Source organism: Platalea leucorodia (genome assembly GCF_965183815.1).
Source record: "Platalea leucorodia genome assembly, chromosome: 12".
Lineage (NCBI taxonomy): Eukaryota > Metazoa > Chordata > Aves > Pelecaniformes > Threskiornithidae > Platalea > Platalea leucorodia.
In genome coordinates, this window is record NC_138834.1 from 15,649,259 (window position 1) to 15,675,552 (window position 26,294).

The 26,294-nt window shown below is 48.1% G+C and overlaps 1 protein-coding gene across 1 annotated transcript in view; it reads right to left on the minus strand.

Moving 5' to 3' along the window:
* The window catches only part of PXN (paxillin), a 48,023-nt gene extending 22,048 nt beyond the window's left edge, over positions 1-25,975 (minus strand). The window contains exon 1 of the mRNA XM_082325038.1: positions 25,864-25,975. Coding sequence (XP_082181164.1) covers positions 25,864-25,876 — 13 coding nt within the window. The 5' untranslated portion in view covers positions 25,877-25,975. The remainder of the gene's footprint in view (positions 1-25,863) is intronic.
* Between the last annotated feature and the right edge of the window lie 319 nt (positions 25,976-26,294).

Below are 26,294 nucleotides of genomic sequence, written 5' to 3' on the forward strand. Positions count from 1 at the left end.
GATACTGACACAGACTAATTACAGGCCCCACATCATCACGCAGTCATTTACTGTGGCCGCAGGCACTGCTTTCTGCAGGAAATGATCTCGGGAGGGGTTTTCTCTAGAGTCTAAGGTAGTGGAAGAAGCATGAAACTTTCAAATTAGTCCATCGGTGCAGCAGGAGTACGTGTTTCAGTTTCCCTAACAAAAATCCCTCTCAGTACATCACACAAACAGTTAACTAGTTTCCAGGGGCTGCCAGGTAAACGCCATTTCTTCTCCTGGAAACAATTCTCAACTTGCTGGGTGGAGACTGCTCACAAATTCCTGAAGAGAAGAAAAACTTCCACCAGCTAGAAACACCGGCACTCATGCCAGGCAGAGGAACCCACGTCACACTGTTAGCACCTCTCCGAAATCTTAAAGCAGGAAAATCGCTCTCCCTCTGAGATGGGGCATGAAAAGGCACTCCCACCTCTCCAGATTTCTCCCTGCAAACTATCCTCTGCCCGTTCCCAACCCTGCACTCCTCCGCGGTGACTCACAGGCAAATCTCGACTTGTTGGACCTTCTGTCCTGTGAACCCACCCTGCGGAGCCCGCTGCAGTCCCTGGTGGGGGAAACTCCAGCGAGCGACTGCAGGTCTGCACTGTACTCACTTTCTAAAGAAAGCCTCGCTGGCCGGGCGCCCAGCTTTCCACTGGGGCAGCAAGCGGTAGTGCACACATCTTTAAGGCTATTAGAGAGGAGCCGGTTCGCCAGGGACATCAGCGCTTTCCATTATAAGAGCATCAGGACATACCTGGCGGGTCCCTTTGGAGACGTGGGATTCAGCCAAACAACAGTAACGCAACTTCAGCAGAATTAGGAGAGGAGGCTCTCAGAAACCCCCTGGATCTCCCTCCCCTCGGCGCAGACTCAACTGTCTTCAGGCAGTCTCAGTTAGCAGGATTTGTCCTTCTCCTCCTGCACACGGCAGGTACTCGGTACTCAGGCCTGGGGCGCGAGGGCGCAGCCCGAGCGTGGCCATCCCGCAGTATCCTCCACCGGGGTCACAAGGAGCTGAAGTTATCAGGTGGCACCAGAATAGCAACCCAGCAACCGCTCGCCCTAATGGCTGCCTACCGGCTCTGAGAGGGCAGGCACCTGCCAGCTCAAAGCCACTTCCCGAGCAGAGCAGACCACATCAGCCAACGCATTTAGCAACCCCTCAAGAAAATATATTTAAGGGTCAAATGGAGGACAGGGTTATTGCATTACAAGGCAAGGAAGGTGCTGCTTTTATACTCCCTGTCTTTCACAAACCGAAGCATCATGAAAGAAAAAAAGGCGGTCCTGCCCTCAGAGAACAGAATATAGCCATTAGCAAATTAAATACTGCGTTAAATTAACCCTATACACCTTTCATTTAGTAAAAAGATGCTCCAAATCATTTGAGCCACGGGCATCTTCCTAGAGGGGCCAAAATACCCCAGAAGCAGATTCTCCTAAGGGATACAAGCTTTCTGCAGCTGGGGAAAAATGAACTTCATCTTCTTTTTAAGCAAAAGAACAGCTGGTGGATTCCAGAGCGCAAGGCACGTACCTCAAGGGAACTGCTGAAGAGCTGCAAGTCCTTCAACCAGGCAGGTCCTGTGACTGGAGGTTTCGTGCACACAACCTCCAAGAGAAGTGCTGTCCCAGAAGGTGTGGTTTTTGCTTCTCCCCACCAATGACAAAGGCAAATCCAACTCCACCAGGAAGCGAAAATCCCATGAGGGTGCTGGGCTCCTCCAGCCCTGCAGAGGGGACCCAAACCATTTTTCCAGCCTCCACCCCCAGCCCTCACTGCAGGACAGGCAGACGTAACCATCTCGCCACAAAACTCTCCTCCTCGGCTCAGCGCTCTGCTGAATGAACCATCGGACAGAAACCCACTGCTTTTCACTAACGGCACAGGAGCGAGTTCGGCTAGATTTACTGGGTTACTTTTACAAGTCTGCAGAAGAAGAGGGCTCTGGGAATACCAGGAGCACTCTGCCCCCAGGTTGTGAAGGAGTTAAGGAGAAGACATTACAGTTTAAATGATTAACTTCCCCCATACCCTCCCCCTTCCTGACTTGAGCAAACAAGGCAGAGCCGAGGAACAGGAAGCGGAGGGAGGAGAAAAGGCTGGAGAGGAATCACTCGGTTGCTCAAGCTGCGCTTCAGCTGCACAAGTGACACCGAGCTGCACAAGTGACACCGAAGCAGCTGGACGAAGCCACCACCCCACCCGTGGGACAGGAGCAGGAGCAAGCCCGGAGCAGGACAGGCGCTCACACACTGGTTTACGGGTGGCAAAGGACCTCTCCTTGTGCCTGCTGGCCCCCATGTTCTCCAACCCAGGGTCCATCCTTTCTCACGCCCCAGTCGCTGCCTTCAAGCTCACAACCATAACGGAGGGAAGGTCTTCCCCATTTGCGTCCATCCCCATTGCTTCCAGCCACACAAACTGTTCTCCGATCCAATCCCATCAGCAACCGCAGTGAAGTTTTGCTGGACTGGGAAGCTGATCCCGTTCAAAGGGTCCAGCCACGGCAGCAGAACTACCCCGAGAGCGGTGGTGGCACGGTGCCCGCTCAGCGTGTCCCACCTCGCGGGGCTTCACCCTTCGAGAGGGAAGCGACTCCGCAGCCCACGGGAACGGGCTGCAAATCGCTCCCTTCGCGGTCAACCTCAGGAGTTTTGCAGCCCAGAGACCGACTGGAGGCAACTATTCAAAACCCAACCAAAGGGATTAACGTTTTGTTTTCCATGCAGCACTTCACCCCAAGACGCCCCAAAGCACTGTGCATTCATTTAGGATTTGTGCAACTGTTTAACGCTACCAGAAGACAATGTGAGATAAGAGATGGGAGGAAAAGAAGGGAGATTTATTAATGGAAAAAAAGATGCATTGCTCTCTATCTTTCTTTCGCAAAAGGGACGAGACAGCTGTAACCTGACGAACTGTAACAAAGATGCTGTGCCTTGTGCGGGGCTGCACCTCATGTTCCAGGACTGAGTTTTTGCTACAGTGACCGCTCCTTAAATAGAGTATCAAATACTTAAATAGAAATATTAAAGGTTCGATTGATGTATTGGGTAATGAAGTGTTCCTTCCCAATCAACCAGTTAGTCCCTCCCAGTTGACTGGATCATCCCAACGCACTGACGCAGACCGGTTCACACAACCACCAGCCATGAGAGGGCACCACTACATCCTTACATGGACAGAAAGACGAAACGCGACAGCAATGGCTAACTTGGCAGTACTTCACCTCACTTGTTCATCCCCGCAGAGTCGGGAACCTGTCCCTGGTTTAGGCACACAGAAACTTTCTGCCGGCACCGCGTGTGCCGCGCGGAGATGTGCATCTTCACACCAGCGCACACTGCAGCGCCTCGGGCTATCGCCCAGTACTCTGGAAACAACCACACACGCTGACCTCACCGCAGTTTTACTGCTGCCCCAAATCCTCTCTAAAATACTACAGACACAGCTCTAGGAGGCAGAATCTCCCAAGGTTAAAAGATCAGAGATTCATTTATTTCTAGAGGACAGATTTAAGCATTTTGTAGCAATAAAGTAAAACAGACAGGGTTATACTAGATCTTCAAGCTCCTCCACAGGATCACCCCTCCTTCCACTCTCGCCCCTACAAGAAGCTGCTAACACAACCCACAGACAAAATGTCAACTCACAGACATGTGGACGGAGTGGAATCACACGGTCCCGTTTCCAAAGACTCAGTAGGGCTCAGCCTACCCACAGGCACGGGCTGTGCGAATAGAAATTTGTATTTTCCACTCTATTAACAGCGTGCTGCTCAGTGGGGTGTAGAAGAGTGAGGGATACTTGCTAAAACACCACCAACCCAGACGCTCCTTGCCATCACTACGCTGGTGCCATCACACAGCTGACAGAACCCTAACTGACTCCGTGCCGTAGCACAGTGCCTCTCAACGCGTGCGTGCCCGGGGACTCCGCGGGCGCAGGTGACTTGGCCAAGCACCCGGTAAGGCTGCAGGCAAACACGAGACAGAGGGACAGAAGGCAGAGTCCTCCTGCCTCCACTGGGCAACCCAAAAATAACATGCTCAAGTGAAATCATGTTCAGGCCAGAGGGCTACTCAAACCACGTCCTCCCCGGTATGGGAGGGCGTTTGTGTTCACATTTGTCGTGGTTTAACGCCAGCCAGCACCTAAGCAGCACCCAGCCGCTCGCTCACTCCCCCCGGTGGGATGGGGGAGAGAACTGGAAGGGTAGAAGCAAGAAAACTCGTGCGTTAAGATAAAGACAGTTTAATAGGCAAAGCAAAAGCCACGCACGCAAGCAAAGCAAAACAAGGAATTCATTCATCGCTTCCCACCAGCAGGCAGGTGCTCAGCCACCCCCAGGAAAGCAGGGCTGCGTCGCGGGTAACGGTGACTTGGGAAGACAAACGCCATCACTCCCAACGTCCCCCCCTTCCTTCTTCTTCCCCAGCTCTATACGCTGAGCATGACACCGTATGGTATGGAATAGCCCTTTGGCCAGCTGGGGTCAGCTGTCCCGGCCGTGTCCCCTCCCAGCTCCTGGTGCCCCCCAGCCTCCTCGCTGGTGGGGTGGGTGAGAAGCAGAGGCGGCTTTGACTCTGTGTAAGCACTGCTCAGCAGGAACGAAAACATTCCTGTGTTATCAACAGCTACTATGAAGAAAATTAACTCTACCCCAGCCAACATCAGCACAGCATTCAAGTGTTTTTTTCTATACAGATTTTCCTGTGAAGGAGGGGCAGTTAAAGAATGATGTCACATTTGATACCTTTACTGCTATAAAGCATTCCAAGACATCTGCAAGTCCGGGTGCCTCGGTTTGCTCCTCTCTCCCTTCTCTCCCTTTTGCCAAAAATCATTACTAACTACGAGGCCCCTGGGATTCTGGTCTTCAAATCCCAACACACAGCTCTGCATATACATGAGATAAGTATGAGTGGTCCTTAATACCGACTGCATTGCTTCAAGGTAGTTCCCAGCATCTGCCAAAGCTCTGCTAGTCATTTTGACAGCCTGGGACAAGAACTGCCTAGCTGATATCCAGTGCACTGAACCACTCAGAAAAAAATCCCTTTTACCAAGAAAATCAGCAAGATGAAAGAGCAGGACAATACCTTAGGGTAAGTCCCATTTACCACTTCAAGCTGCACTGAAAAGAGGAATCATCTCCGCAGTTATACACTGCACATTCCTGCGCTATCGCCCCGGCCCACACCTCTGTCAGGCCGAGGAACAGCTCACGCATTCCAGGGGCTACGACGCAGGCTCCTTCACCATCGCTGCGTGTCAGCACTCGCTGTCCTGCAAATGCGGTATCCTCCAGCAGAAACGGCCTCGTGTGCAGCCGCAGGGGCACATTCTTCAGCTTCCCACGTCCCAGGTTTGTCTGATAAAGAGCAGTAACGCCAGATCACAAGGCAGATCTGAGGTACAGAATAGGAATGGATAACGCAGGGGCCCCTTGGCACTGATGCACACATCAACCCCCTTTTCTATAAATCTGAGCCTCACTTAGCCCCTTTAAATAGATAAAGTTATTAAAAAGAAAAAAACATATTTACATGTATCTTCCCATGCGCATCAAAACACACTCTTTGTTCACTCCCCTCTTCCTGTGCACCTCAAAAATGCCCCTGGATTAAGGTGGCACAGCGAAGCAGAACACATCCTGAACTAGTTCTGGAAAAACCTACACGACAAGGCATCGACAAATTCACATTTGCCAATTGGCATCAGGCAGCTTTTTAATGCGAATTTTTCCTCAAGCAGTAAATAGTTTTCCACTATTCGTAAGCAGTCTAGGATTTTTAAGTGAGGCAATTTAGAGAAATCTAAATCTGCTTTCCTCTGTTAAGGAGAAGCCTTCCACTACTGAGTGTCCAGCGTAACTCCAGCCTGCGCGAGGGCTAGAGAGACACAGCATACTCAGTTAGCTCAAAGATGACAGCATCAGTGCCAGCAGAGAGAAAACTACCTCAGATTTCCATATGCAGTTCCTCTCTCTCAACAACTGAGGATGAGCTATTAAGCCGTGCTGACGCAGCAAATCAGAGCATTATCAATACAGTAAGCAGATCAAAAGGATGGTGGTCGAATTTTCTTCTACATCTCATCTGCTGCTGGGAAGGAAATAGAAGCATAACCGAGGCAAGATACTGCAAATGCCTCAGATATCAGCCTTTCATTTTCAACAGCTGAACGTCACATCTGCACATCCATCAAACCGCACATTGCCTGTAGCTCTGCTTCTTGCATGGGACATCTGGAGAGTGAGCGACACTGGAGACAGGATTCTTCATCCAGCCACCGCACAGAGCAACTGCCTTCGGCATCCAGCCACAGAGTCCCATCTCCCCCAGCATCTCTACTGCCACACGTCCCTGAGAGCGCAGACACAGCACGCTGGGGAATCAGGATGAGATGGCTGAGCACAAACGACAGTATTTCCACTAATGCAGCTGCAGAGAGCAGGTGTCCGCACCTCCCCTGTTCTTCCCCATGCCCGTTTACCCAAATAACTAGAACTGCTACAGGTCTTCCTGGCTTAGACAGCAGAAGGTTTCCAGAGGACTGGTAAATGGAAATAAAAAGATAGCCATAAGGGCAGGTCTAAATGAGGACACAGACTTTACACGATAATCGTGTCTCACTTGGCGTAAGACAAATTGCAGACCCCTCATTTGCAGAACAAGACACCATTCTCCAGCCCAATTTTCTTAATACCTGTAAGATGCTGATTCAAATCCTTGATTTTTGCTGTCCCCTAAAAGAACGAGGGGAATTGCATCTCCAGAACTGAACCCTGAACCCGCAGACTCCGAGCAGCCTCTTTGCAAAATCCCTGAATCTAAATAAACTTTAGAAGTCTCGTTAGGTACAAATAAGTCTTCTCTCCCCCACCTCCAGGAGTAAATGCTACGCCAGCTCACATATAGGGAGACAGCTCGGGGCGGTAACCCAATCCCTGGCAAGACAGTTTTACATTGTGAGTAACTGCAGAGGAATGGGGAGCTTGGGTATATTTATCCTATTAAATAGCCTTTCAAAAGAAACATTTGCAATGCTCTAGAAGAGCTGCATCAAGAAGACTTGTTGGAGCTCTGCTATAGGGCTCCTCACAGCCCTTGAGTTTGAGTCTGGAAGGGGTGGGGAGCCCCAAAGAGCAAAACTGACGACAGGAATTCTCTTTTTAACAGCAGTTTTGACTTTTCTCAGCAAAAGGGAAGAGCATTATCAGAAACAGGAAAACCATGAACAAACAGGTGAATGCAGGCATTGACTTCCAGGTAAAAGAAATGTAATAAGAGGTTCTTAAGGCATTATAGTCTAATCAATGTTTGTAAATGCAAAACGATCAGAGACTACAAAAGTAATAAAATACAAAGACTACGTTCAAAATGAGACCTTAAAAATTCAAAGTGCAATTAGATGCTCTTAAAATCCTGATGTTCTCTGGTTCATGTATACAGAAAGCATGTAAAATAGCTTGGCTTACTTTCTAAAACATTTTGAGAAGGAGACATTCAAAAGTTTTCCAAAATTTAACCCATATGATGAGAAGGTGATTCGAATACAGGACAGCTAACAGCCCTCAGCTCTCTTGTGAAGCAGGGACAGATTGTTATTTAAGATACAGAAAAATTCAAGGCACAAAAGATAAAGTCATTTGCCAGACCTAACAACTGCTGAATTACCAGTACGGAGCAGCCACTGGTATTTTTACTTCACATTGTCTAGACCTGCCTAGAGACAGTTCAGATGACATGGTCAAAAAAAAAAAAAATCACTCAGCTCTTTTTTTAATGTATTCCAGCGACTGATGTGTATTCAAAGCCTTGCGCTTTCTCATTATCAAGGTATTGGTGCAATCATGCCTTGTGTCACTGCTTAGTAAACAAGACTGTCCAGACTAGTATCAGTACATGGTATGGTGACCTCCGATAGAAGACAATATGCATGAAAATCCTTGAAGCTTCTCTGTTCTCTGAAACCAATACTGCCCCTTAGAATAAGCAAGACCGTGCATTTGTGGCACTGATTTACAAAGTTGTGTGGGTGCTTCAGAAAAGCTTAACAGCAAAGGCAACCATCAAGTAGTTGTTATGCCTAGCTACACCAGGCTGCAGAGACAAACTAAACAAGAATTCATCCCGCGACAGACAGAACTGCTTTCAAAATCACGTGATGGCCGCCACCGCGAACCCCATCTATGCCATAACTCGAATACGGACAGCCAAACCAGTTTGCTTTCCCCCGTACAGCAGCCCATGCACCCAGCTCTGACCACTATCAGCAAATGTCTAAACAAAGGCAAGACACTGCACTGTGAGATGTGGTCGACTACCATCAGCTGCAGCAATGATTGTGGCTTCCTGTCCCAACCACCGAGACCCAAGCTGGAGACTTTATTCCAGAGCTTGTGGCCAACTAACTGGTCACAACTAACAGGCACTCCTACCACCCCAAGCACAGGGTTGTAAAAGGGTGTGCAAACAGCCTGTTTAAAGCTATTTCAGTAACTGTTTGTCAGTAACTACTCACTGCGGATTGGGGGATGAAACGCAAACCCTTCGAGCGCTCCGGCTGTAGTTTCAGCAGAGCTGACACCACCGCACGCTGCCAGCGTAAGGGAAGGGCCCAGCGATCCCCACTTCCCCCAGCACGCAGCCCCGCGCTGCTCCTGGAACTCACCCTGCTGATCAGATGCTTTCTGAATTAATTCAACTTACTAATCCAGTAAAAGTTTGACGCGTTGTTGGTTTGGTTTCTTATGACAAACTCGTTACATTTCTTGGAAACATAGCTCCAGCCACTCTATAGCTTAAGCAGCTTTTAGAAAATGTTTCAAAGATACTAACGCCAAAATTTAGCCCTTGTCTAAGTGAATAAAATTTCTGCTTTAAATAGGAAATACTGTACTTTCACCTCCACAATTCAGGCCAGGACACAAACTGTAGAATCCAGCCCCATCCTGCCATTAGTTGAAAGAAATCACGCCTCCTCCTGTCTGATTCCCGTAATTCATCTGCATCTCAGGTGCAGACCAGAAAAACTGCAGCCTGAAAAGGGAGCAATCAGCAGACAGCACAAACTGAAATGCTCCTGAATTCTGGAGCCACCCCTCACCACTACCAGCCACGTCCATCTGAGCTTACACTGACATTTTGGTTTGGCTTTGCAGCCCCCGAACGGCGATATGGCTCAATCGGTAGGACGGCACACATTATGTACCTTAGTGGTGCTATCTCCTTTGTGCTGCTGAGCTTAAGAGTCAGCTTTTGACAGAGACTACTCCTGACCATAAAACTTTGAAGACGAGCCAACTCTGTACGGTACAAAAACCCAACAGAAGCCACCATGTGAGCTCAGACCTTCCACCAGACCCCGCTGAGGGGCAAGAGGGCTATTTGTACCTCTGCTTCAAAACCATAAAGGTCACTGCAAGAGCCTTTCTGCGCCTGGCCACACCGCTTCCTTTCCAATTAGCACAAGCATTTCACTGAAACTCAGACCTACCCCGTAACCTCAGCAGTGGGTATTTGTCAGCACGGGGAGGGTGCTGGAGTGCCAGCATCACGAGGGGTCAGCTAGTTCCCGTGTAACCCCGCAGCAAGGCTGTCAAGGGCACAGAGAGAGGCACTCCGTAGGAAACCAGCTGACCAGTTTGCAGCTTGACACCAGCAGTCCCTGGGAATCACAGCCCCGTTCCTTGAATGAGCATCTCGGATCCATCTCTTGTTATTTTTGATGCACCAGGCTGGGAAATCACCAATTTCACCTCAACGAGTGGGCAGGAAGGTAACCTAATCTTCACTAGACCCACAGGGCATGGGATCATCGACGCAGCCTGCAGGCTGAGAGACACTGCAACCGCCTCGAAGATCTGAGTCAGCACAGTTTCCTGGATGAAACGACACAAATCCACAGCGCGCTCTGGCCTACAGTCCAAGCTGTGTGAAGGAACCACAAAAGATTTTCCTGTAGGACCAGATTTTTTCCACTTAGCTCTTGAACACTAAATTAGACCCCAGCTCAAACTGGCTGAGAGAAATCAACCACCACCTACAAAAGGAGAAATGCATAATCATTCTGCCTTCCTCCAACTTCCTTAGAAAAACTTTCATCCCCTTTCCACTACCTCAGAACAGTTCATTAGATGGCTGAGATAACAGAAGTCACATCTCACAGGGCACATAACTGCTTACGTGGTCAGAGAGAAGGATTCCTCAGTGTGTTATAGGTTTGCTGAGCATCCTCACACTGGAAGTGATTTGTGATTTAAGTACCATCTCCTTGCAGAAGGCACGTACCTGATGGTCCAGAAAAAACCAGTAAGGTTACCAGACCAATTTCCAAAGAAAATATGGTTTGAATATATTTTTTTGTTTGTTTTTGGCCAAAAAGCTGCTAAACCAAGTATAGCCTTTCCAAGTTCTACAAATTGACCTAAGCTGTCCACTCCACTGGCTATCGCATTCGGAAGCTGTCAACAGAAACACCAGGAAGAACAAACTCTTCCTGGCGTTGAAGATCTAAGGACAGCACAGAGCAAAGCAAGGCCAGGCAAACCCAGCTTAAGCTGGCTGTTGTATTCTTCATGCGCTGCCTCCAAGAGGAGCACTGGAACTAGCAGCATGTGACATCTCTGGTTTCAGAGCCTGCTCCCTCCCAAAGGTGTGTCCTCCCGTTTATATCTCATTTCCAGAAAGTGCTGGGGAGGGGGAAGGGAAGGGTTATTTCCTGCCATATACAGCATCCTCTTTTTTTATAGCATGGCTTTCTCCACACTTGAAGTGAAAAGAGACATCTTATGTTTACTTCCCTCTGTTTATAGCCCTGAGTGGCAAACAGCTCATGCCAGGAAAAAACACCCCTATGCTAAGACCTGGTGCCTTAAACTGAGTTCATGTTGAACTCACACTAAACAAATAAATGTTTTCAGTTTCACAGCTACCAAAGGCTTCTGAGAATGCCAGATCCCAGCTACACAAGCCTTGAATGCCTCCGTATAGAGATTCACAAACGACCCACCGTTTTGTGAAGCTAAAAGAGAAAATAATCCCATGCATGGTTCCTTTCTGTCTAGATTCACTGTACTCTCAAACTGAGCCTGGAACAACAGGAAACAACTACCAAAGGTGGATAAGCTTAGTCAAAAAATTCTTCCACTGCTCTACGAACAATCTTCAGGAGGGTCAGGAAAAGTTTGTAAAGGCTTTGCAAGTGCAGTCAGCTCCAGCACATCCTGCGACACAGCGCAAGCAGAAGCAGTAGGCAGAGCTAATCTCATCGCTCGTACAACGTTTAAGAGCACAGAGCCAGGTTCTGGTTTACTGAACAGAGAAGTTGGAAATTGCACAAGAAAAGTTTGTGCTATGTAAAATGCTTCACACAGCCTTAACCAGCCTTTACTGAGTACTCCAACTCACGACCTCCAGTGGTTCAGACCACCATGATTTAAGTACCGCTGTCCTCAGATGGCTGTCCCACCCACAAGTTACAGCACTAATAGCAGAAGTAGAAGCCACTTTCAGCCACATTTTTCGGTCGCAGCAGTTGACAGCTCCACACCCTAAACCTAAACCTCCACATATTTCATTTTACTTTGATATAACAGGCTGTGACCTGCGGCAACTATAGGCAGTAACATCTGCAGCCACGGCGCCTGAATTCCAACGAGGGTCACAAATCAGAATCCTCACCCTAACGTTCATACGCCCTCGATAGCACAAAAAATGATCTACCTTTCAGAAATGGAGAACTGACATGCAGCCCTGAACAGCCCAACATAACACGGCAAGTCCACGTTATATCAGAATAGAAAGCAAGTCTGACTCTCAGGCCTGTACTAAAAATACTTAAGTTGGAATTTCTCGGTCCGAATCTGCAGCCTGCTACGAGCTCCACCTGCTACCGAGTCTTTTGTCAGAATCCTCGCCTTTTGGAAGCAAACAGACTGGTGTTCCTAGGGGCAGTTATAGTTAGCCCTACGAAAGATTACGAGGAACGACAATCTGCACAAATTAGAGAGTCTCCATCTCTCTCCCTGTGTGTCAACTGCCAAATTGGAAACAGCTTTGGTCTCCAAGGAGGGTAAGTACAGCCTCTGCCGGTCCTCTCCTAGAGCGGCTCTTCTTGTGCAAGATCTATTTCTGATCTCCGCCTGACAGCAAACAGATCTTCAGGCATTGCCAGGAAGCCCCAGACAAAGGCGTTAGCAAATGGCCAGTACTGACCTCACCTCTCTGGGAGGGAGGCGCCTTGGCTCAGGCAAAAGTAGAGGACATCAGCTCTGTTCAAACACAGCAATGCTCAAACCGAACAAGAGCGGGATGGCACCCTGGCTGAGTCTGGTGGAAGGAACAGGCTGGAGTGAGCGTAAACGTTTTATGCAAGCAACTAAGCAGTTAATACCATCTCAGTACTGACCTGGGCTGGATTTCAGCCAACATCCTAGATGGAAAAAAAATTAAAAAACAAAAATCAAAAACACTCGTCGCCAACACACTAACCTTTTTAGTCCTCTATTTATCTTTACGTGCGCGAAATAGTAAGTTAACCCTCCCCATGCATGTCATAAGAATTTTTATTTGCTGCTGGCTTCGCTCAGAAAGTTTCTAGAAACTGGGATCAACGTTCAGAAAAGTCCAGCAAGATCTGCTCTCCTCTGCCAAAAAGAAAAAAGGAAAAAAAAAAATATTCATGAAAACCAAACAAGCAGCCTCTGAACTGACCCCTCAGGGACAATTTCCCAGGGCCAAGGCCTCTGATCAAAATACCAGCTCCCTTGTATTCCTACAGGAAGAGGGGCTCAGCCAAGCCAGCTATCTGAGGAACCAGACCCTTCCTGCTACACCAGCACGCAGCTACTCCACAAGCGCTAGGTCAAAACACAGCGCGCGCTTACAAACATCTAGCAAATCTAATACAAAGGAGACCTCCATTAAGCAGAGCAGAGTCCAAGGATGGGTGGAGAAACAGCAGGAAACAAGACACTATCGATTTTAAACCACAGCTCTGGTAAAGGGAATAAAGAGAAGCTCAGGGCTCGAGACATTTCTAGTCTCTTGGCTGATCAGTCAGGCAAACACTGATGGAAATAGTGCCAGTGGGCAGCAAGAGCACCCCAGCGCTGGGAAATCTGTCATACCGCACAGTTTTACTACGGCAGATTCATCTCCAAACCCGTGCTGCTCTCTCCAAGTCAGGTACGTCAGGCTGATGCCATATAATTAATATCTTGCCAAAAGCCGGTTTACCCTCCTTGTGCAATGAAAGGAAGGACTCCTCCTACCTATTCTTCTTCTTCCCTAGCAGCACATAGAGCTGCTGGGAAAGAAAGTTATCCATCTCCTCCGGCAGACTAGCTTTCTTCCTTGAGCACGAAAGTACGCTCTTTAGAGACCTGAGCTGGGCCATCTGTTCTCACGCCTTTCTGGAAAACAGATGGGCAGAGAACGGAAACAACTCCAAGGACAGCAGACCAGAGTGGAAAACACTGCCATCATTTGTGTGCCAGACCCTGCTCGGCCCGGGACTACAGGACTTGGAGAAGAACTGCCAAGTGCAGAGGTGTGTGGCACCCAGCTACTACCAAGCAGCCCACTGAAATGAGGGCAGACAAGGGCATTTTTTAAGCCCTGGGTGGACTGTATTTGGTTGAGATTTGCATAACTGTAGGCAGTTGGGTCTGACCTGAACAGAAAATTGCGATACGCAGCATTGAGGCTACAACACGTGCTAATCCAGTGCTGGATAACTCTTCTGAGCAGCTTCTAAGCAGTAGCTTAGTGCCATAAGCAGTGGCAAATCAGAACAGCGTGAACACACAGCAGTGGCTTCCAAATCTTTGGACAACAGCAAAACCCTTCTTTACTTCTGCTCCAGAGCCCTCCGGTGGAAATGACAAGTGTGTAAATTTGACCACTTAAGAGGACACCTTACAACAGCTGTAGAGTACTTACCACTTGGAGATCATAATTTGGTATCTGCTGATTCTAACTCATCTAGGGAAGGAAAACATGTTACATCAGTGTTTACGTGGGAACCGAGCACAGGAGTTCCACTGGACAGCGAGCACCATGAAGGATACAGTTTCACAAGATGCAGAAAGGCGAATTAACAGTTCTCCACTGCCAAAAATGGAGAGGTTTTACTCCCTCTTCCAGACATGTGCTGCTGCCACTTACTTGTGTTGGCTCTAGCTCTCACAAGACCCCTCTGTGAACCGGTACAACAGAATATGCACCCAGCCAAAAAAAACGACTGCTTTCTTTTGGGTTAGAAGAGAGAGATAAGCACAGCAGTCAGCAAGAAGGAGGGGGTACGTCCAGGCAGCCAGGCGAGGGAGCAGAAAAGGGTTAAGGATGAGAGAAAGTAAAGCCACCCGCCCTTTCAGCAGCAGCAAGCCATTATATGGAGTCAGCTGCCAGCAGGACCACCGCCTCAGATACCTCAGCATCTCACCTTTGCCGCACAGACAGCCATAGTCAATAAGGAGTTTGCTAAAGATCGCTACGATCCTATCCATCTGCATATGTAAAAACGGTTTTGGACACAGCCAGAGACAAAATACCGCCAGAGCTTGCACATTCTAAGTTAATTATCTGCCTTTTAAAAAGTAACAGGAAAGCATGTGGACCCTATAACCAATAAAGGGAAGGGTAAGATTTGCATGGTTATGCAAGAATAGACATGAAACTTAAGGGAAGAAAAAAATAGCATCTTTTAAACAGTGGAAATCCTATCCAAGCAGCATAAACAGCTCTGAATATAGACCCGTCCAGGCAAAGTGCCAGTTACAAAATTTGAGACACACATAAAAAGATGATGAAATGAGGAACAGAAATATTAGTATAAATTTTGAATTCATTAAAAGCATTAGAAGCACAAATTCTGCCCAGGAGATGTAGAATGCCCTGGCTACCAGGAAAAGGAGGATTCCAGCAACAGAGAATGGGGACACTGAAGAGACCCTGCAATCGTATCCACATTTAGTCCAGTCTTATTGAGACATTCGTATCCTGAGGGCTCTTAAACGGGATATCAGAAGGCAAACTTGAGAGATTTTAGTCCTTGAAGAGAATATTTTTCATTAACTCCAGCAAGGTCCCATTCAGTAAGTAACAAGCGTATCTCCCAAGTGCATAAATGCAAAGAGCATTCGACAAATGCAAATCTACCCTTAAAAACCAAGATATCTCAAGTTTGAAAAGCTTCTGCCTGTAAGGAGAAATAAAGTCCCAGCAAATCTCACCCAGATACTGGGGATGCCAAATAAAAGGTTAGTATATTGAGATATAAATAAAGACAAGTTAAAAAGACTCGCTGGCTCGACCTGCCAACCACTCTGAGGCGGGTCATTTCCCTTTTTTTAAAAAAGGAACTTTTGTCAAATGTGGTATGTGGTTTAACTGGCTTGTTAAAACTCTAATTACTAAGAAAGTACTCTCAAAATGGTGGATTTTTCTTTTTAAGAAGTTTTTGTTTCTGCAAGAGTTCTCTGCAACAGAGAGTGGGAGCAGACTTGGAAGCGACACCGAACTCTTTATAAGCCAAAAAGTGTAAGTCATCATCAGCAACCGACTTTACACAAAGCACTGCCAAAAGCGCAATGTAAACTCACAGAGCAGGGCAGGGGGAAATGACAACAAAATATTTAACATTTTTCAGTCATGTGGCTCTTACTTATAACTATAATAGGTAGAAAGTTTTAAAATGAAGCTTTCCATCTGATGAGCATTCTACTAAAACTTAAAGATAACCCAAGGAATTACAGATAGTGGGCAAGCAACATCTTTGAAAGATAACAGAGTACAAGGGGCCAAGAAGCACATGGTTAAAAATCTAATTAAAGCAGCTTCTTTTTACTTTAAAAGCAGTTTCCGGGAATGAAAGCAGGACAATGTTCCAGAAATGAATGTGGGAACTGGTCCCCCAGTCTACTTTGGGAGAAGATGTGGGTGGTAATTTGATGGAGATTGCTGATGGCTCTACAGCTCTAGAGCTCTGCCTCTTTTTTTTTTTTTTTAGCATTGGCAGAAGAATGTGGCTCAAGAGTTTCACAATGTCATGACAGAGGCCCACAGAAAGAAAGGAAATTGTTAAAGCCAGACAGAAAACTAACATTTTTAGAACTGAAATATGTTATAGCCAGTGAATGGAGAAGAGCTAGAGAATCTGTTTAAGGCTTTCTTATCTCTTCCCACTGTGAGAAGGCAGACAACCTATCATTCTACCTATTATCCGGCATCATGACAGAAGCGCTAGGCACAAGCCTCTTGCTTGTTTCGTCACCAGCAAGAGAAATCGTGAGGATTTCTTTTTACCAAGAGCAATATTAATAAAGCAATTAAATGCATGACCGCGGCTTCATCTCGGTGTCCCGCACAGAAGTCGTTGTTTTGTTATTAGACAAGGACAAATTTTATTCTATCAACCGAAGGCTGTTTTACTCGCAAGAGAACTCATGACCACAGAAAACTGCAGTTCAAAAAAAAAATCACAAGCACCAAAGAGAAAGTAGATTTTTGAGAGGTAAAGATGAGTAAGAGAGACCAATCTCCAGCACTGACCAAAAATGGAAATGCCAGCAATACTGAAATAGAAGCAGCATGAGAATAAACTTCCCTTTCATAGGTACATGAAATAAATCCTTCTTCACATTACTTTCTAAAAAAGGGTTTTCAGCATGATCTCCGATTGTTCCTCCACCAATCCTATGATAAAAGGCAACAATTATCTGAGATAACTGGAGAGAAGATTTTGCACTAATCTGCAGAAGTCAGGATTCCCAGCGCCTACATTTCTGCTCTGCTGAAAATTAAGTTGACTTCTTTGTCTCAAGTCATCATATTCTTCCTTGCTATACACTGAACTAGGGCACGGTGGAAAATTGATCCATTTTCCTATCAAGTACCTAGATGCATATATATTTTATATGGCCCTGTACCTACTCGCATCACTACCATCCCACTACTGTTGGGTAATTTAAAGTTAATCTGATCCTCTTCAGAACACCACCGGCATTCACAACCCACAGAGAAACAGAGGGACCAGGCTCTTGCACTTACACATTGGGCGTACAAAGACAACCTCCCACACACGCACAGCGGTGCAACTGCCCCCTCGCCGAGAACAATATTCCACTCCTATCTCTGCGACAAATCCAAGCCTAACTGCTTAAAGCAGATGGAAAATAGACTAACTCCAACCCCTTCCCCCCCCAAAAAATAGAAAATAAAAAAATAGCTGCTTCTGCCAAGCAAGCACTGAATACACTGCATTCCATTTCATTAAAACAATTACTCAGAAGCCAGCCAAGAATTACATAAAGCTTCCTCCCTGCACCACCCCCAGCCCCTTCTCTTCAACCCTCCTCCCCAACACGCAGAGCGAACGGCTTCCCAGCTCTGCAAAGCCAGGGTCACACCAGAGCGATACCGCTCCGGAGGAAGCGGCACCGAACTCCTCACTGGCTATTCCATCCCACGTAGTGCGGTTTTCAAGCCCAAGCAATGCACCCAGGGACTCCAGCGGACGCAGACAGCCTAGAAGGTCTCTGAATTTCCGTCCCCCCTAAGCCATTCCATGGTGATCTGTTTTATGTAGTTTTCTCCCTCACATTTGATGGTAAAGTAGCACCCAACAAATTAAGCCCTTAACAAACTCTTACAGAAAAATGAATGATAACCTAACAGATTTTACCTCTAACTCGCATGGACAAGGCTTTTAAGCATGATCCCAAGGCAGAAGGTGCCGGAGGCCCCAGATTTAAGCAATTAAGAAATACGGGAGCAGCGTGCCAGAGCAGCTGTGCTTGTGAGGCACTGCCCAAGGGAACTGCTCAGGACAGCCAAGTAGCAAATCTCAGATTAAGCACCAGCAGGATAGATTGGAAACTACAAGCTTAGGGTTATAAGAACCTGACTGACAAATTCATCCCAAACTCCACACAGCCACTCCACAGCTCCCAGCCTGACTGACAGCGCCGAGCTCTTCGCATTTCACGGCAGAAATAAAAGGCAGCTTCTTCTGGCCAACGCCGCTCACCCACCCACAACACTGAGTTGGCCACTGATAAGAGATTTCATGACGTGGATGAAATGGCATTTCGTTCCCTCCCCCAGCGCTCCAGCTCTCTGCAGGGATCCTGTCTAACTGCTGGAGCTGCTCGCAGCCAGGCAGAATAGTTCCAGCTGTGCATCACGCTGCCTAACCAGACCTACACAGCCCAAGAAAACTCTCCCACATAAAACTGTAACGAACAGAGGGAGAGCTGCAATCCAGAAGAACTGCTCCTAGGCATCTTATTCGTGGACCACCTCCGCCCAAAAGGGATAATTTGCTAGCAGCAACAAACCCTAGTCCCAAGGCAGCAGCCAGGGCTGAGGAATGGGAGCAGCAGATATAACTAATGGCCAAACACGATGAGCAGCAGGCGAGACCAGCCAGGCCATCATCTTATTCCAACTCATAACCTCCCCTAACACCAGTAACACCAGTAACCTCCGCTGGCGTGCAGTTAGCCTTAAGCACTTTCGTCTGACCCAGCTGAAATTAGTGGCTCAAACCTTTTCAGAGAGAAGCCTTAAATTTGTTTAGAACCATGAAAGAGGATAGAACAAGGGAGTATTAAGCCCCTAATCCATGGCAAATCATTTACAGCCCTCCTGCCCATGACCTTTTCTACTTCTGGCTTTTTTTTGCCCTCTCCTGCTCTTACAAAAACCCAGCCTACTGACAGTCCCCAAACCACCACAAACTTCCCTATAGCATAAAGTTAAATTCTCTGCTCACCTTGCTCTTCAGGGATGGAAATTAAGCAAGATCCTATCAGGCGTCTAGACAGACACAGAACTAATTCCGTCTGCCAGCTCAATTTTGCGACAAAAACATGGGATTGGTTTATTCCTGGAGACCCCATACAGTTTGATTTACAGCTGAGCCGTTTAAAGCACAATTCCCCATGCAAAGCATCATTCAGAAAGTTTATTCCCTGGAGCGCCATTTACTTTTTTTGATGTTCTTCACATAATTTGCAAAATGTTAGAGGTTTAAAAACGTGCAATAAACAGTAAAAAACAGTAAATCAAGCTACGCTCAACTGCATGCTGCCAGCCAGACGTACTCAGTAGCTCACCCAGCAAAGCCATCTACACCAAACTTGCACAGGATAAGAAGAACGCTGTGAGAAGTGGCATGACAAACTGCGTTTGAAAACTTCAGACCTCCCCATCATCATTTAAATAACTTGAACTAAACTTGTTCACAGTGTAGAGACAGTCCAGCACCAGGGAAAAGGAGCCAAGCAATAACAATGCAGGCTGCCTCCCCCTGTGGCCTGCCTTAAGTTCTCTTGGATCCTCCGCTTACAGTTGTCTCAAACTGCTTAGATAAATTTCCCATGTAAATTCAGAATAACTACTGTCTGCTACAAGCAAAAGCTGCATTTACATGAGCAGAAAAAGAGCTTACCAGACTCCTAAACAGCACAAACACACAACCTCAGGGACTCAAGTTCCTATAACCGAAACACCAACACCAAACTTGTTCCGCAGCACTCCAGTTGCCGTTTCTACTTTGCTTCATCGGGATTTGAAAACATACATACACAGAAGAGAAAGCACGGATTTTAGCACCAGTCAATCAAGGGAGACTGTCCCCAGCCAGCTGGTTCCTGCTGCTCTGGGGCCATTTGCAATGAGAATAAGCAAGAATGGGAAAAACAGCTAAGAATGATATGAGAAAGTCATCACCCACCTCCTGTTTTTACGGTGTATCTTTAGCACACGACATTCTTTGAATGACTTCACGATGCTCTGTGGTAAAGGGAAAGACTAGAGCAGAACTACTGTGGGGAACTTGGAAGGGAAAGGAAATCTTTTCTCCCTACTCACAGCCTGTCATAACAGAGGATGAAGAAAGGATGAGCAATCAGAAAGGCAGAGAGGGAACATTAAACAGGGCTGAGAAGGGAACAAGAACTTATAAATCTAATTCAAACTTGCCATTGTAAGCTTTTCCAGCAATGGCGACCAGAGAAGCTTGAAAGAGTTACTATTCCGATATATTCAGTGGGAAGATGTTTTGGAAACACAAAGATCTCAACAAACTTTATCCGTACTTTGCAGGTAAGGAGCTATTATCCCTGTTTCGCAGAGTCAGAAACAATATGGCTAAAGTCAGGGCAAGTTTTTGAGGCTGTGGATAAACGGTTACCTTATGCTAGATTAAACATAAACCACAGCTAAAAGAGGTGGCCTCACCTACTTCCCAGTCCACTGTCCATGTAAAAAAATTACTTTCAGAAGATCAGCTTGCTGATCCAGCTAACTGCTCAACGGTTATTGTGGAGACAAGAAGGGGGGGGACAAAACCAAAAAACCAGCACACTTTACAGCAGCCAGCAGTTAAATCATGTAAAACCAATTTGCAATCACAGCTTCCACTTTCTCTCCAATCCATTTAACTTCAGCCCAAAATGGGAAGGAATGGTACCACTCCTTGCACCTACACTGCGCTGGATTTAGTTACCTTGCCACAGGGCAAGCGAGTTCAGCTTTTTGATCCAATGGCAAATCATTTGTTCAATTTGGGGGAAAGGGCTGGTTTTTCAAAAGATCAGCAATTTGAACCAATTCGCTCTGGAGCCTGATGCTCACTAAGTAAGCGGCAAGCACACAAGAGAGAGGGAAGCTGGAATCACCGGTTTTGGCTGTGATCTGAAACCGGAGGAGATGCGAGGTGAGATTTTACAAACGCTGAAACAAGAACAGGACCCAAAGGTCTCCACAGCTCCCCACCTAGCATTTTAAAATATAATAGCCTAGTAGTCGTGACAACCTGTACTTCCAGGGCTTGTTATTAAACCTAAGTTAGTTAGGACGGGCTAAAGTGAGCAAGGAACTCATCCCCTAAACCCCATCTTCTTCTCACAGCCCGGGGAAGCTTCCCGCAGACAATGTCTCACTTTCAGGCAGCTGGAGCAGAAGAGCATCTTCATTAACAGCTTCCGCATCAGACAAAAAGGGGCACAGAAGCTCAGTAGGCAAAGGGAGGGAGGCGCAGTCTGAGACGCAGAGCAGGAAACGAGGACCAGAGATCCTATTCACCCGCGCCGATTTTCAACTAGCACAACACAACTGCGTTCAGAATCTGTTCTGGCTTTCTCCAAAGCTGCAGTAGATCCTGGATATCACAACTAACACATTAGTCTCATTCAAACAGATTGGGTTTGTGGCCATGGACAGGCTTTTTCCCCCACTCTAGTTGCACAGATTTAATTTAAGGAACTTATGTCTGTCTGTCTTAGCAGTAGATCAGAAAAACAACTCTGATCTAAGTAGAAGTGCATTGTTACTGCTTGTTCTGCCACCAGACTTTAGAATTTTATCTGTCATTTCTGCAGTTTCACAACTTGTTTCATATAATAAATACACTTCAAGGGGAAAGAGGTGAGGGAAAAAGTGTCTGGAGAAACTGAAGTATGCTGATTCCCTGAGAAAGGAAGAACAAGTAGAGAGACAGAGTTAAAGAAGATGTGTGAGAAGTTACCCACTTCTTTCTCCAGTGGTAGAGATGGTGTCGGAGGATCAGTTTTAACCAGGAGGGCAGCTGAACACTTGGGATAAGTTGACCTCTCCCAGCGAGGGACAAAGGAGCTAAAGACAGCACAGAGTCCAGCCTTTCCATGGAAATAGAGCAACAAGAAAAGAAGCCTCTCTCTGCATCGCACACTGCTCGAGGCAGAGGACTCCCTGTCTGAGTTGCTCAGGACAATGAAGTCCCTGTTTTATGAGGGGTCAGAACAGCTAAGAAGCTGAAACAAGTCAGAACCCCATTGTGCAGAGTATTAGTTCTGTTTACAGTCTTCTCGCCCAGCAGCAGGAGTGACTCAGAAACCTGAGCCAGTGGAAAGCTAAGGGACCAAATTACTTTACCAGTTTCCCCCCAATGCCATTTCCTGGGCGTAGCTGACCATAAGCAATTTCACACTAAACTTGCAGTCAAATAAGACCAAAACCCACCACATCTGACTTCCCAACTGAAGGAACTGAGTCAGAAACAGGCGAGCATCCCCCTCAAAAGAAGGACGGACAGCATAGCCCTGCAGAGCACAGCAGTCTCCCAAATGTTAGGAGAGATGACGGATGGAAACACGTGCACCCCCCGCCCCACTCCCATGAAAAATCAACGGCAAGATTGCTCCCTTTAAAGTCAATCTTGAGAGGATTAAGCCCTGAAGAGAGGGTGGGTTAGAGTTCCGAAAACAGAAGGAAACAACTTGTAAAGTCAAGTCTCTCGTGCCGGTGAACTTCTGTGCCGCCGAACCTTTGCGCCCAGAATTTTGAAGCCGCACCGCTAGACAAACCTCCTGCAAAAGAAAAACCCTTCTGGAAGTGAGGAAGCATACCTACAATAAGCAGCTTACAGTCTAGTTTACACGCACAGCCAAAACACCACCATAAATACGTTCTTATTAAAGAGAAATAACTCCTTTGTAAAACATCTTTTACAAGCTCTAGTGAATGCTGTTTTGTTTTTGATTGCAAAATCCAGTTAAAAAAAAATCTGAAGCCTTTAAAAAAAACACAAAAAAACAAAAAAAACCCACCACACCAAGCAGTAGAGAAGTGAGAAATTCAAAGCCATCAAAAGAAAGCTTCTAGAAGCAACATCATTTCTGTTTGGAGTTACCAAAGCTCAAAAAAAAAAAAAGTTTCACAGTTGTGTTTGCAAACAACCCCTTTCAGAAAAAGGCTGTAAAAAACATTCGAAGTCAAAAATCAAACAATATCTGACTAAAGCAAATGTAAAGCCTCCTTTCTCCTGCTCCTCTCACCATAAAATACATGACACACTACACGAATTAGGTTTCTTCCTCCACAACCAGCAGATCCCAGCGGACTGTTCACACAAATCACTTAGACAAGGTAGCACCACAGAACCAAGAATAATGCAGTATCGAATTCAATACCTCAAATTGTCTGAAGCAAATATGTGCGGTTGGTCACTTGCGTGCTGGAAGCGCAGCGTGTGACACCACCACCCTGCGCTTTGGTAACCCCCCGACGGGGGCGATAGCCCCGAGTTAGGATTTTCGCTCTTTAGGACAAAGTTTTGCTCTCTGTGCCAATTTACAACACTGCAGAACGGCAAACTCATTCAGCAAGTTTCCTGTCAAACGCCAAGCACATCCGCAAAATATGCTTGCTCAGAGAGATTCGAGGAAGCCAACCTGGACAAGTCCGGTCAGCTGCTCGTATTCACCGCCTCCTCCCCCTTCCCACAATGTGCTATTCCAGTTTACGCCCGGACCCCGCACCGAGCATCCTGTGCCGCAGAGGCTCCCCCGGCTCGACGGGCTGCACGAGTTCCGCAGCAGAGCTCTGAAACAGTTTCCTGTGTGAGCCGTGCACTCTTAATGCCACTTCTTCAACACTGAGGAGGGGGAAAAAAAAGGAACAAAGTTTTTTCTTCATTTCAAATGAATCCCCAAAGCAACACAAATCTATTTTCACATATGTTTCATAACCTCTCCAGCCCAAGCAGCATGAAATTGAGATACTTCTGGACCTCCATTTTACAGCGCACATGCACACACTGATCAACTCCATCAGCTCCAGGAAGAGGGAGGAGATTTTTGATAAATAAGATCAGACACGCCAACGGGCTCCGTGACGTGGTCCCTCATGCCCAGCAAGGTCCATCAGTCACTAGTCATTTCTGCACCACAGATTCAGAAGCAGGGTGTGGAAATATCTAAGCTGATTTAACTTGACATCAACTGCGAACCTGCAAGGCGTATCAGCTCAGGCTCGATGCTAACCTACTTTTGGGCCAAAACTGGCCCTGGAAGCAGCGCAGCTATGTCCGCGTGGCATCGTGCCTGAACCAACAAGTCCTGCCGGACCAGCTTGCCTCTGGACAGAGCCAGCGCAGACGTCCGTATCCATGGCACAGTTAATCCACAACTCAGATAATCCACCCATAGATAATGAGGAAAGAAAAACAAACAACTCTCGCTTCAGTTCAAAAGTTTGACTTATTGCAGGGGAGTTGTATCAGCCCAGCATTGTTCCCTTATGGACGCATCCCAGGGTGAATGGCTTTAGAAAAATAAGCAAGCAATTTTGGGGCTAACAATGATTTGCAGAGGGAAACTAGCTGGTCTGCCTGTCCGTGATGAATTTTGTACACCAAAAAAAAAAGCTTAGAGAGAGAAAGGGTCCGACTTTTTTTGTTCAACTGCTTACTGTTAGATAATTGGATCTTGTCCAGTCTGAAAGACTGCAGAAAAATTGAGAAAGCCGTAGTGTAATTAAGACTTGATGGAATCAAGTTGCTGAGACAAAGAGTTCTGTTTTTAAAATCAGATCACAACTTTAACTTTTGGTTGTGCCAATACATTTAACACCTCAGACAAACAAAACAGAGACAAATTCAGATCTCTCTCAGAATTTCTTTGCATTTCACTTCTAATCCTCCTACAGAGGAAAGGAAAAATGTGTTGAAACTGCAGTAGCCTATTCGGAGAACTGGAAAGTGACACCACCGCTGTTCAAGGAATGCAACAATTGCAGTGGGCACAGTACAGCTCCCATGGTTTGTTCAGGAGCGTGCTGATGAGACACTTAAACTGGCCCTACACAACGCTATCTGTATGCTCACCTTGAAGGGCCACTCCGCAAGTCAATACACAGACCAGGTGAATCCTGTTCTGACTAGCAACGCATTCCTGAACACGCTAGAAACTTGCTGTAGGAGCAGCACCAAATCTCCAAGAGATAACCAGGTTGAGGGGTATGAGAAACGGTCAACAGAACTGTCTCCACTTCAAGAAACAATAACTGTGTTAAGAAGCTGCAGTAGAAACTCATTCTGGTTACACCACCAGCTACTTCACCCGTGGAGAATGAATGAATCCTTCGTGGTGCACCTTTTACCAGGAAGCCATGCAGCCGATGGACTCCTGGCCCCGTAAGTTTTATCACTAGTCCAATTTGGAGTCTGTTTTCTGAAGGTGTGACCGCCAGCTTTATGCCAGCACGGTTATGTGAGCTTCCAGGTCCAGTAATAAAACTGCAATTTTCCTGGAGCATATCTTAACAGAACGTCTGGTTCCTATTAAAGGTAGGATGGAAGTAACGGATCGCAGCCCCTCCCCAGTGTCTGATTTAATCAGTTTCATAAGCGGAACTCAGTCACCCTAATGTCTCCCAGAGCACAAGGGATTTTGGCAGATCCACCCCCTTTCGGGCTTGGTACCAAAGGAACTCAAACTCTCTAGATCTTTCCAGGGAGACCAGTTGCCTGACATTTCCCCACCGTGCGGTTTCGGAAGGTTTCGGCACACCTGGGAGAAGCACGGGGAGGACGGGGATGAGCTCGGAGCCCGGCGGCACCGTCGGGCAGGGGCTGGGCTCCGCTGACCCCCGAGGGCTCCCCAGCGATAGCCCTGCACCCGTGCGAAGTTACCGATCTCGCCCCAGAACAGAGGCTGCGGCAGGGGAGGAGGCGTCTGCTGAAACCCGACCGCGCTCCACGCTGCTCCCGGGGCAGGGGGCCGAGGGGCGCCTTCCCCGGCCGGGGCAGAGCCGGGACGAACACCGGCGGCCCGCGGCGGCGGCCCCAGGGCAGCCCGGCCGAGGGGCCCGGGGGCGGGCGGCGGCGCGCCCGCCGGGAGGGCCTGCGCGGTCCGCGGGGAGCGACACGTCCCCGGGCGCCGGCAGGCCCGGGCCGAGCCCCGCGGCGGCGGCGCGGAGGGGCGCAGCGTGGCCGGGCGGGCCGCGGGGGCTGCGCCGCGCCGCCGCGGGGAGTACGCGCGGCTCGGAACTCACCCAAGTCGTCCATGGTGCCGCCGTGCCCGCTCCGCTCCGCCGTGCCCCGCCGTGCCGTGCCCCGCCGTGCCGTGCCCGCCCCGCCGCCGGTGCCGCCGCCGCCGCCGCCCGCCTCAGCGCCTCGCAACTTTCCCGGCCCGCCCCCGCGCGCGCCCGCGCCCCGCGCGCGCCCCCGCCCGGTGCTGCCCCCTGCCGGCGGCAGCGGGAGCCGCCAGCCCGGCCCCGGGCGGGGCGGGGCGGGGCGGGGGGGGACCCGGCTTCCCCGGCCCCGGTGCGCAGCGCCTGGGGTGCAGAAGTGCCCCGGGAGATGGCGGGCGGCGACAGCGGCGCCCGGGCTCCCCCCGCCCCCGGGGCACGGCCCGGGCCGCCGGTGCCCGGCCGGGAACGCGAGCCAGAGCGCCGGCCGCTTCCCCCGAGGAGCAGGACCCCGG